The sequence below is a fragment of the Nylanderia fulva genome, unplaced genomic scaffold, assembly GCF_048542155.1.
Source record: "Nylanderia fulva isolate GAGA-0341 unplaced genomic scaffold, ASM4854215v1 Scaffold114, whole genome shotgun sequence".
Taxonomy (NCBI): domain Eukaryota; kingdom Metazoa; phylum Arthropoda; class Insecta; order Hymenoptera; family Formicidae; genus Nylanderia; species Nylanderia fulva.
This window is the reverse complement of record NW_028189346.1, coordinates 77,060-89,940: the sequence shown is the minus strand read 5'-3', so window position 1 is coordinate 89,940 and position 12,881 is coordinate 77,060. Positions and strand designations below refer to the sequence as shown.

At 48.1% G+C, this 12,881-nt stretch overlaps 2 protein-coding genes and 2 pseudogenes across 2 annotated transcripts; 3 read left to right on the top strand and 1 right to left on the bottom strand.

Annotated features, from left to right (window-relative positions):
* Window positions 1-650: 650 nt before the first annotated feature.
* Window positions 651-5,807, bottom strand: LOC114935146 (uncharacterized). The gene has a single exon (XM_029307889.2). The coding sequence runs from the start codon at window positions 5,805-5,807 to the stop codon at window positions 651-653; it is 5,157 nt and encodes a 1,718-aa protein (XP_029163722.2).
* A 1,919-nt stretch (window positions 5,808-7,726) lies between these two features.
* Window positions 7,727-9,129, top strand: LOC114944771 (uncharacterized; annotated as a pseudogene).
* On the top strand, window positions 9,129-9,956 carry LOC146724826 (uncharacterized; annotated as a pseudogene).
* A 1,364-nt stretch (window positions 9,957-11,320) lies between these two features.
* On the top strand, window positions 11,321-12,001 carry LOC114944772 (uncharacterized). The gene has a single exon (XM_085489028.1). It carries the CDS (start codon window positions 11,321-11,323, stop codon window positions 11,999-12,001), a length of 681 nt encoding a protein of 226 aa, XP_085345154.1.
* The last annotated feature ends 880 nt before the right edge of the window (window positions 12,002-12,881 follow it).

Sequence of the window (12,881 nt, the reverse complement as noted above, 5' to 3'; positions counted from 1 at the left end):
AGAATTCTCTCGAATGTCGGAGGGCAAAATCACTTGTTGTCGTCGGTTATGTTTTATGACGAGACGGTTACCTGTCACCGTTCAAACGACAGGTATTTCGAGCGTTAAAGACACGCGCGATCTTGCGATATGGCGGGGCGCGCTCGCTCGCGATTGGCGCACGGAGATTTAGCGCGAACCGTCGCGCCAAATTCGAGCGGCTGTTTCAGCGCAGTTAGCTGCGCTCGTCTCAAGGCGAAGAATGCACTCCGAGATGCATTCACACTCCCCCACACACACACTCTCTCTCTCTCTCTCTTTCTCTCTCTCTCTCTTCAAAATCCGCAACATCCCGCCCGCCTTCGTCGGGTACACGCGACGAACTACCCTAGGGTTGCTAGGGATAATGTGTCGCCTGGGTTATCGTCGCGACCGCGGGTCGAGCGCGAACGCGAGTTTTGACAGGCGAGGTTAGGAGTCCCATGTGCCACGTGCTGAGCGAGTGGAGCTGCGACAAACGACAAAATATGCTAGACAGGTAAGTATGAGAAGAGTTGACGCAGTACAATTGACAATAGTGAGACAACCGACTAATTTTATAACTAATTTTTTTTTTTTTTATACGATGTTTCACAGGTATTGCTGAGCGCGAGGTTGCACGAGACACGCGGTTACGCGGGGGTCCCGGATTCTACGGCTACCGTCGGCAGTGGGACCAGCTTGACCACTGGCCGGGTCAGTTCACCGACGGTGGTGCGGACGTCCACCACGCGCACTTGGCCATCTTCGCCCGGGTGTAAACGCGTAACTCGGGCGAGCGGCCACCGGCACGGCGGGGTGCTCTCTCCTTTGATGAGGCACAGCTGACCCTCGCAGATGTTCCCTCGGGAGGTCCACCACTTGGACCGTGGTGTGAGTCCCTGCAGGTATTCGCGGGTCCATCGCTGCCAGAGATGATCCCGCATCTGCTGCAGAAGTCGCCACCGGTTCAGACGGTTAGGAGGGGTGTCCAAGAGGGACGGCTCCGGGATGCTGAGGAGAGGCCCTCCCACCAGGAAGTGTCCCGGCGTCAGGGCGTCAAGGTCGTCTGGATCATCCGACAAGGCCCCGAGGGGCCTTGAGTTTAGGCAGGCTTCGACCTCCGCGAGGAGTGTGGACAGCTCCTCGAAGGTGAGCTTAGCCTCTCCGATGGTGCGCCGCAGATGATGTTTGACGGCCTTGACAGCCGCCTCCCACAGGCCGCCGAAATGGGGAGCCGACGGCGGGTTGAAGACCCACCGAACTCCCTCGTCTGCCAGGCGGCCAACGAGGGCGTGGACTTCGCCGCTCGCCGCCCTGAAGAGCTCCCTAAGTTGTCGATCCGCGCCTACAAAATTGGTGCCGCAGTCGCTATACAGGGCCGTGCATCTCCCTCGACGCGACACGAACCGGCGAAAGGCGGCGAGGAAGGCTTCGGCCGAGTAGTCGCTGGTCACCTCCAGGTGGACGGCGCGGGTGCTGAAACATACGAAGATTACCAGGAAGCCCTTGTGGGCTTTGTGACCGCGGCCCTTCGTCGTCCTGAGCCAGATTGGGCCAGCGAGGTCCACGCCGGTGTGAAGGAAGGGTCGACCTGGTGTGACCCGCGTCCTCGGCAGATCTCCCATCTTCGGTTGCGGAGTGGCCGCCCGCCATCGTACGCAAGGTAGGCAGCGATGTATGTGGCTTCGCACCAGTTGACGGGCGCGTGGGATCCAAAACCGTTCCCTGATGTTCCCCACGGTGGACTGGACTCCACCATGCAGGGTGCGTCTGTGAGCGGCATCGATCACCAGGTAGGTGAGGTGAGATTCAGGTGGTAGGATGACTGGGTGTCGCTGGTCGGCATCCAGAATAGCGTGTTTCAGCCGCCCGCCAACCCGCAGGACCCCCTCATCGTCGAGCATGGGAGTCAACTTCCTGAGTGAGCTTCTGGTCGCCAGTGATTTCCCGGTACGGAGGTCCCGCAGCTCTAGGTGGAAGTTCGCTCCCTGGACTACCCGGATCCATCGAGTCAGGGCGGCGTCCATCTCCTCCGGCCTCAGTAGGTCAGGAGCAGCAGCGTCGCTGGCGGGGCGGCGCTGGCGAGTTGCCCAACGCCAGATCCAGGAGGATACGCGTAGCAACCGGCGAAGGCTGGAGAATCGGCGAAGCTCTTCAGGTTCCAGCACTTCCCTGACCACGTGGCATTTCTGTGGTCGCTGTTCTGGCAGGCTGGTCTCTTCCTGGGATCCTACATCCTTCGGCCAGGTGTCAGGATGACCGCTGAGGTAGGTCGGCCCATGCCACCACAACGGATGGCGTAGCAGCTCCCTCGGCGACACCCCCCGGGAGGCGCAGTCAGCTGGATTGTCTCTGCCGGGTACGTGCCGCCATTTTGCGTCCTGGTTGTCTCGGTGGATTTCGGCGACTCGGTTGGCTACAAACGTTGTCCATCTTGCAGGGTGTCCTCGGATCCAGCCGAGCGTGACTGTGGAGTCCGTCCAAAGATGCACCGCCGATCTTTCAAGGCCCAAGGAGGACCGGACGTGTTCGGCCAGTTTAGCCAAGAGGGTGGCCCCGCAAAGCTCCAGGCGGGGAAGCGATACACGCTTGACCGGTGCGACCTTGGTCTTAGCGACTACCAGGGTCACGTCGGGCTGCCCGTTGATCACGCCCCTGAGGTAGATCACGGCAGCGTAGGCTCGTTCGGAGGCGTCGCAGAATCCGTGCAGCTGTTGCGAGTGGTTTGCGGCGTCACTCTGGAACCAGCGTGGCACCCTGATCTCCTCAAGCAAGGGCAGCTCCTCTTCCAATCGGGTCCACGCGGCGGCGTCGTCCCTTGTCAGCGGAGCGTCCCAGTCTAGCTGCTGTATCCAGGCTGATTGGACGAGCAGCTTGGCACGGACTATGATCGGCGCCAACCAGCCTAGTGGGTCGAAGAGACGTGCTGTCTGCGAGAGTACCGATCTCTTCGTCGGTAGCGCCGTTGAGGTTGGTCGGACGGAGAGGGAGAGAACATCCTCCCTCGGATTCCATCGGAGGCCCAGGACGGAGTGACTCTCAGACGGCAGTCGGGCACCTGTCATGACGTCCAAGCGATGTGCGAGCGGGATTTTTTCCAGAAGGCGATCGTCGTTGGCAGCCCACTTCCTAAGCGGGAAGCCGCCCGCCGTACAGAGCGCGGCCACCTGATCCAGGAGGTCGCCCGCTGCATCCAGGGTGGCGGCTCCGGTGAGTACATCGTCCATGTAGACATCCTGCCGCAGTACATCGGCGCCCAGCGGAAAGCGACCAACCTCGTCGATCGCGAGTTGATGGAGCACGCGGATGGCGAGGTACGGTGCGCTCGCTAGGCCGTACGTCACGGTATTCAGCTGGAATTCCTTGACCTCGTCTCCCTCTGTCCACAGGATCCGCTGCAAGTCCCGGTCGTCGCGGTGCAGCTGTATCTGACGATACATCATCTTGATGTCGGCGACAAAGACATAGCGGTGTCGCCGCCAGCGAGTCAAGGTGTCGGCTAGCGACGGCAGCAAGTTACGTCCGGTGAGCAGACTGTTGTTCAGTGACGACCCGCCGCCAGTACGCGCCGAGCCGTTGAACACCACCCGGATCTTGGACGTCGTGCTTGAGCTCCGTAGCACCCCGTGGTGAGGCAGGAAGCAGATTCTGGAACCTGGTGAGGGCGACGCGGCTGAGACAGGCGACATGTGTCCGAGTGTCAGGTACTCGTTCATGAAGTCGCGATACAGTCCACCGAATTCGCGATCGTGAATGAACCGACGCCTCATGACGTCGAGGAGCCGTGACGCGGTGCGGCGCGTGGAGCTGAGGTCCGGCAGCCCCGTACGGAACGGTAGTCGTACCTGATAGCGACCGTCCTCAAGTCGCACGTGGGTGCGCACAAAATGATCTTCGCACTCCTGTTCGTCAGCGGTCAGCGGCAAGGCGGCCCGAGGAGGTTCTTCGGTCTCCCAGAAGCGGCGTACGAGGGCTACCAGATCGTCACCCGTGGAGCATTGGAGAGACGACACGGGGGTCGCGACGTGACCGGCTCCAACGACGCCCAGCAGCACCCAGCCAAAGCGAGTCAACAGGGCACCGGGCTCGCGCGGTCCTCCTCGGCGAAAGCCCTCCGGCAGAGCGAGGTCCAGATAGACATCGGCGCCAAGCAGCAACTCCACAGCATCCCGGCGGTGGAACTCCGGGTCTGCAAGCTCGAGGCCGTCGAGGTGGGGCCAGGAACGGGCCTCGCCCTCCGAGGTTCCGCCGTACACCGTGAGTCGTGGGAAGACGAGCGGCGAGACGGCGAGCGCAAAGTGTCCATCGCGAGAGGAAACGGTGGCGGTGATTCGTCCGTGGGTGACGCCCGTTTGGATGCCTCCCACTCCAAAGATGGCCACTGACGATGGGGTCCGCGGGAGCCGAAGTCGTTGCGCTAAGGATTCCGCTATCAGCGAGGTTTCTGAGCCCGGGTCGATCAGCGCGCGGACCGCATGCCGAGTGCCCACGCGGTCGGCCACGAATACACGGGCAGTTGCCAGAAGCGCCGGTCCACACTCCCGGGGTGGTCGCCTCGCGACGTGGACCGTCGTCGTCGAAGATGAGGAGGCAGTCACAGGTAAGGCCACAGCCACAAAGGCGTCGTGCAACGTCGTGTGATGCCGGCCGGAGCATGTGGCGCACGCCTTGTGCGACTTACAGTCGGCTAGCAGATGACGACCCAGGCAGTTCCAGCACCGCTGGTGAGTGTTGATGGCCTCCCGTTTCTCGCTAACCGTCTTCTTCTTGTACTGCTCACAATAAGCAATGAAGTGATCCCTTTTGCAGAGTGGACAGCTGCGGTTCGGATCAGACCCCCTGGTACCCACATGGCTGCTGCGAGAGGAGCGGCTGGACTTCTCCGTTGGCTTGGCAGGCGCTACGGTCTTCACTGACTGGAGGACCTCCCAGGTCATCAGTTGTTCCTGGAGGAACTCCCGGAGCTTGTCGTAGGACGGAGGCTCCGACGACCTTCCGAGGGAGCTCTCCCATTCACGCCGAGTTTCAGCGTCCAACAGCTCGACGACCAGGTGGACGAATAGGTCCGTGCAGTCGGAGATCGGGCGCCCGATGCCCTTCAGTGCACCGACTGTCGTGAGCACGCCGTGGAACAGTCGGCGTAGTCCATCGGCTGACGGGGCCTTCAATCGCGGCAGCGAAGTGAAGGCTGTCAGGTATGATCTGACCAGTAAGCGTTTATTTTCGAAATACGTGGTCAGCAAGTCCCACGCATCCTCTAAATTTTCTTCAGTAGACGGCAGGTTGCGAATCAGCTGTTCAGCATCACCCTTTACGCTGGTTTTCAGGTAATGCAGCTGTTCAACCTTTGTCAAGGACGCGTCTCCTAGGACCATGGAGCTGAACAGATCTCGGTAGGCTGGCCAGTCCTCGAACTTGCCGCTAAACTGCGGTAGGTTGATCCGCGGTAACGTTCGGCGGGACGGAGCCGTCTCTCGGACCCGTTCGCCGAGGGCGGGCCCCACAGGCTCGATGAACTGCTCCTCCAGTCCGGCGAGTTCGGAGCGCTGCCCATAATACGCCGTCTCAACCTTGCTGAGGAGGTCCTCGGTGGTGTACTTCTCCCGCTTGATCTCCTTCCAGAAGTGGGCGCGGAGCTCTTCATGCTGTTCAGTGAATTTGGCCCATTTATCATCCAGGACGCGGATTGCAGCCTGGACAGTGTGGGCGTTCAATTTGCTCGCCCCGATCTTCTTCAAGTTCTCCACGCTACGCAGTATGCGTAGGTAGAGCTCATGCTGAGCGTCGATCATTTGATCCATGTCCATTTTCTTTGTCACAGGTCACTGGACACTCACACGGTCACGGAGCCCGCACTCACCCCGACGGCGAAGTTCAATAGGTGCCGGGCGCGACAAATTAACGACTTGTCGAGTAATCCGGCTCGAAGGACCAGAAGATGTGCAATACTCGGTGCTACGCGGAGTGATTACAGTTAGTGCGCGGCCGCGAGTGTCAAGTTTAGGACGGCACAAAAAAAAGAGAAGTAGTGAAAGTCCACGGCACACAATATATATATTTTCACAAATAATTATACAGCACAAAAGAAATGCTCTAATGCAAGCGAACTGCAATTAGAAGCGTTCGATGATTGCCGGAAGTGCAACCCAATGACAAGAAAATCGCTCTCCCGCGAGGAGTGCGACGAAAATCGAGAAGAGCGAAAAAAGGAAAGCTGTCTGTGCGCGCGAACGACTGGCCTACGATAGCTCCGTTCGATCAGAGGAACGAGGACCAGCGTGATTGTTTTCCTACCGACCTTCGAGAGAGTTCCGAGGTAAGGAACACCGTGTTTGTGTTCCTTCCACATAAAGATAGAATTCTCTCGAATGTCGGAGGGCAAAATCATTTGTTGTCGTCGGTTATGTTTTATGACGAGACGGTTACCTGTCACCGTTCAAACGACAGGTATTTCGAGCGTTAAAGACACGCGCGATCTTGCGATATGGCGGGGCGCGCTCGCTCGCGATTGGCGCACGGAGATTTAGCGCGAACCGTCGCGCCAAATTCGAGCGGCTGTTTCAGCGCAGTTAGCTGCGCTCGTCTCAAGGCGAAGAATGCACTCCGAGATGCATTCACACTCCCCCACACACACACTCTCTCTCTCTCTCTCTTTCTCTCTCTCTCTCTTCAAAATCCGCAACAATTATAAAGAAAAATTATTAGTATTTTTAATGATATGTATTATTTTAATAATTTTTTTTTTCATTAAATTTAATTATATCTTACTTAATATTCGAGTTAAGGTTAATTTCTACTTTTATTATAATTATTTATTGAGGGATAAATTATGAACGATTAAGAGCATCAAATTATTTACTTATGTATACAATATTTATTTCTTTACCTTTATTTGTTTATATTTTAAAATTATATAAATTAAATAATAGATTAGATTTAAATTTATTAAATATATATCTATTAAGAAATTATATTATAAAATTTTGAGATTATTTAATTTTATTTTTAGCATTTTATATTAAAATATAAATATTTATATTTTATGTGTGGTTACCTAAAGCACATGTTGAGGCTCCAGTTTATGGGTCTATGATTTTAGCTGCTCTTTTATTAAAATTAGAAAGATATGATTTAGTACGATTTATAGAAATGTTTAGCAGAAGAAGGGTTAAATTTAATTATATTATTTTTAGAATTTGTGTTAGATCAATTATTGTTTCTTTAACTTGTTTAGTTTAGATTGATATAAAAAGATTGGTAGCTTACCGGCTGAAGCTGTGGGCAATGACTTTGAACGCGGCTTAGCCGTAGGCAATGGCTTTGAATGCAGCTTATTCACTCACCGCGTCGCCGCTAGATGGCGGCGTGGGAAATCGGCCGCTTTACGCACAGAAATGAGCTGTTTTTGGCGCGCAATTATACATAAGCATTTTGTGCAAGGTGCTCAAATTATCGTCTTTTCTCTCATATATTTACCTCCTAAGGATCTTTTTTGCTACTCTGGACCGGTCCTTGGTCCAAGACTTCGTGTGAGTCATACTCACCCGCTCTCACATTGAAGAAAAATTATCAGAAGATACGGTCTGTCACAATAGATAACCTCACTCTACCGTCTCAGGGCGGGAGAGACGTCGTTCTCCCGTCCTCTGATTCAGACTGTTTTAACAATGAAGAGAATAAAGAAATTAAAACCATGAATTCGTGTGAGCTCAACCTCCCCCAGAATATGTCGCAAAATGATATAATGGAATATATAGTGGATACACGAGACAATCGTAAAAGATCTAGATCTGTGACTTCGGATGATTCTTCCTCTGCCCAGGGACTGACAGATCCATCAACAAAACCTGAAGATCAAGCTAAGAAAGAAAGTAAGAAACCAAAAGCTAATAATAAAAAAGATAATTTGGAGACTCACTCCTTACAAGCATGTTAATCAAAAAATAATTCCTCAAAAGTATCGGTAAACTCTTCTAAGGCCTTTTTTTAAAGACAAGACCGCTTTTTCAAGGAACTCAGGAAGTGAAACTCTATACAACCAGCACTGGTATGACCGACACAGCAAAGCACCGTTTGTAGTTTATGTAAGAAAATAAGGGGACAGGAAGATCGCAAAGTCTATATCCATCATCAAAGTTTCAAGACTTCTCACTAAAGCAAATATAAAATTTTTGTCAGTGGAATTCCATTCGTGGAATACGTGGAAAATGTCTTTTGACACATTTCAGGAGGTAAATTTAGCTATACACAACAAAATAGCTCAAGATTTAGGCTTAACGTTGTTCATCCCTAAGTACATGGTTTTCCGTAAGGGTGTAATCAAAGGCATCCCTATTGACATTCCTCTAGAAGAAATCTCAGCAGTCCTAGGAAAAAGAGAACCCTGGACTAAGAATAAATAATGTGTTCAGACTAAAGAGAAAGGACTTTAAAAAATGGGTGGATTCCTAGTCGGTATGCAAAGAGGTTAAAAATCAAGGTTTTCCCAAAAATATTAAATTATGGAGAGTTAATCTCTTTGTTTCAATATATATCCCTCCTATCAGAAAATGCTATAAATGTGGTAAAATGGGGCATACTAGTAAAAGCTGCGTTGCGGAACAGGAATCTTGTCTGAACTGTGGAGGCCTTAACCCCATCTCTCCCAATGACCCATGCAAAGTTACGCCTAGTTGTGTGAACTGTAAGGAAAGTTACCATACTCTCAGTCGTGATTGCCTCAAATTTAAACTAAACATTAAGATTAATAGAGTCATGGCACTAGACAATCTATCATACATAGAAGCTTGAAGGACCATCTTAAAGACTCAACAGTCAAATCATTCATTAAGTGTGCCAGACAAAAACAGAAGAAATTTTCCAGCCCTTTCCTCCCTTCGAGCAGAGGACTCATCAGTGCGAAATGGCTGGTCAAACACCCGTGCATCTTCATTTGCCGACATGGTGCATCATGGTAAGAAATCGTCTCCGGATCTTTTTCAACAAATGCCAAGAAACTTGGAAGATATTCTTAAAAAAATTATTGCTGCTCCGGAACAAGATAAACTTTTGCAAAAGATAATTAATACAATCGATCTTCATACTAGTATTTTTGTGAAAGATTCTTCTAATTCAGGTAACTTATTCTAATGACTGAAGGTCTTAGAATCGTTCAGTGGAATGCAAGGAGTTTCAAATTCAAAAAGAATGAACTATTATCTCGCTCCCAGGATGTTGATATCTTCATCATTTCAGAGACCTGGCTGGATTTCCGGGACTCCATTTCGTTCAGGGGATTCGACGTTATTCGTAGCGACCGCATTGCACGTAGAGGGGGAGGTGTGCTTATCTTGGTACGATCCAAAATAAAATACTTTATTCTCGATGATATTCCGGACTGTCAGAGAAGTTTGGAGATTTGTGGAATTAAGTGTATACGGACTCAGGTAAAATTTCGATTATCTCTTTATATAGGCCCCCGGATGGGCCCCATATTAACTCCTGTTCCTGGGAAAATTTTTTTTCAAGTTTCTCAAACAACGTTTTCATAGGAGGAGATTAATCTCCCAAACGACCAAATTTTTCCACTCATAGAAGGTCTCTCAGGTTCTGACCTCATTCTATTGAATAATGATACACCTACTTTTGTCAATTGGGAACAAAACTATTCTTCTATATTAGACTTATCCATTGTTAGCCCTTCGTTGGGTTTGAACGCATTTTGGTCAGTAAACGGTGACTCCTGGGGTAGTGACCACTTTTCCATTCTAATTAATATCAATATTATCACCTCGGCTAAAATAAGACATTGTAGACCAAAGCTTTACTCGAAGAAAACAGACTGATCTATATTTGCAGAATTATTAGACAAAGATATTTAGGATTTCTATGTTAATCTTCTGTCTACAACTGATATTCAACCTCTCTATACTTTGTTTACTTCATTTATTAGTGACAACCTTAAAAAAGTTTCTTAAACAAGTAAAAATAAGGGAAAAGCGGAAAACTCTTCTAGAAATCCTCAGCATAAGCATTTTCGAAACATTTACAAAGATAATGCTGTTAATAACACAAGATGCTCCAATCAGAAGACTCGACGGGTTTGCCTATGGTGGAACAAGGACTACCTCCCAAAATAGTAGCCTTTATTTATAATATGATTTACTTCAGGCAGGTTTATTGCCAATTTGAAGACATAGACGAAATTGTCTGGGTCTTTAAAGGCCTGCCGCAAGGAAGTGTGCTGAGCCCCATTTTGTACAATGTATATGTTTCCGAGCTGGAACAGAGGTGCTCAAAAGAATGTAAAAAAATTCAATATGCAGATTATGTAGCTCTCTTTACCTCGTCGAGAGATTTTTCGGGAGGTACTTTTTCACTAGAGAAATCTATAGGTGATATTTCAAAAGTACATACTGCCTTAGGATTGGAGCTCTCTATTAAAAAAACCAAATTTTGTATTTTTAAAAGAAGAAGTACTATAAGAGAAAATGGTTGCTACTTACGAGTAAATGACTACAGGATTGATCCCTCACCCTATGTGCATTTTCTGGGCATTACTTTCACCTCTAACCTTAACTGGAACCGACACATCACTCATATTTGGCAAAGTTGCCAATGTCCTCTTAAGATTATTAACTGCTTAAGATATACGAGGTGGGGTGCTGATCCGAGACTCTTAAATCAATTTACATTGCCCTTATAAGGTCACGTATTGACTACGGCTACTTCTTACTTCATGAGTTAAATAAAAGTCAGAAAAGTAAACTCGATAAGATTTAATATAAAGCTCTAAGACTTGCGCTGGGACTAAGAGCTTCCTCGCCCACCAACTTCTTGTTAGCCGAGAGTAAAGAGCCTCCCCTATTTCTAAGATCGGCATTTTTATGTAAAAAGTTTGTCACTAAGATTCTTTCTCAATCTGATCACCCTATTTTAGAAACGCTAAGAGAACTTTATCAAGGATGATCCTATTATAGTCGATAAAATTAAAACTCCCATTATTCTAGAAAAATTCATAGAATTATTAAAAGTAGAACATCTTATTGAATCTGACTCACGTCCTCTGTGTTTCTCAAAGCCTTTATCATCCATCTTCTTTCAACCGTTGGTTAATTTGGAAAACGGATTAAAATTCGATAAATTATCAAACACTAACCAACAATTATTTAGAGACTTATTCAAAGAGGAGCTTATTGTTAGTGAATCCTTTTGCATTTTTACAGATGGATCGAAAACGCAAAATCTCGAGTTTACTGGTTTTTTATTAATTTCCTGGGATAAAACTCTTTGTTGTAGATACAGAACTCATTCATATGCATCCATTTTCTCTCTAGAGGCAATGGCTATTTTAGAAGCCATTAATAAAGTGAAGGAACTTCAAATTAGAAACGTTACTATTTTTTTGGACTCAAAATCAGTTTTAACGGCGCTAAGTAATATTAGTCTGCAAAATAGAACCTCGCACCTAATATTCGAAATTAAACACAGTATCAAGGAGTTTAATGAGGATGGTGGTCATATTAGGCTAGTATGGATTCCTAGTTATTGTGGGATTAATAGAAATAAAATGGCAGACAAAGCAGCTAAAGAAGCTCCGAAGCAAGGGAGAGATTATTATATCAACACCTCAATCAGAGATTTTAGTTCGAAATGGAAGGATGAATTGTTCGATCTTTTTTTCACACGGTGCAAGAATACAGGGAAATGTAAAGCAATATGGTATATGGAAAACAGTCTTACATCAAATAGAGTTCCCTGGTTTCAGGATTTCGACATTTCGCGGGGGAGTGTGGTCTCCATTTGCAGACTGAGATGTGATCACACTTCGCTATCAGAAAGTCTTCACAGGTTCGACATTGTACCTTCTCCGAATTGCAATTATTGTGACTTAACGGAATCTGCGGAGAGAAGATCATGTTTTTTGGCAGTGCGGTCGCTTCAAAGAGCAAAGATCTCTGTTAATAAAGCGAATATCGGGGGTGATAAGAGTACTACCGTTTTCAATCAGGTCTCTGTTTAGTACAATGGATGCAAAAGTTGTGTTTGCGATGAGTTCATTCATACAAGAAATAAAAATGAAAATATAAATATTTGTTTAAGTAACACAATGTCCTTTTTCTTGGTTCGATATTTCTATTGCTAAATAGGTGTATTTTAACGATTATAAATAAAAATAAAGAAGGGAAAAGAAGGGGAAAAGAAGAAGGGAAAGAAGAAAAAGGGAAAAAGGGGGAAAAAGGGAAAAAGGGGGAGAGGGAAGAAGGAAGAAAAAGGAAAAAAGAGAGAAAAAAGAAGAAAAAAAAAATATATATATATACGAGGGCAGATAAGTACTTAGCCTCATGGCCCGATGGTGCCAGTATTGCAAGAGAGTTTTACTATCGTGTAGTACATTCTCGTAGACGGCTACTGTCAAAATTTCAGCCGAATCGGACTCGTAGTTTTGTTTTGACCGCGTGTGGAAGCTGGCGTGTCCGCGGATTTTAGAAAAATTGAAAAAGAGCAATATCGGCCGGTGATTCGATTCTTGTTTTTGGAAAGGAAATCGCGCAGCGAAATCAAAGATTCTTCATTTCGACATCTTTCGACTCACCACTTTCGAATCGAATCACCGACCGATATTGCTCTTTTTCCATTTTTTTAAAATCCGCGGACACGCCCGCTTCCACACGCGGTCAAAACAAAACTACGAGTCCGATTCGGCTGAAACTTTGACAGTAGCCGTCTACGAGAATGTACTACACGATAGTAAAACTCTCTTGCGATACTGGCACCATCGGGCGATGAGGCTAAGTACTTATCGGACTGCCCTCGTAATTTCTACATACATACATACATGTAATTTCTTATATTATTTATGAGTCATTTTATAATAATCATATACAATTATTTGAAATTTG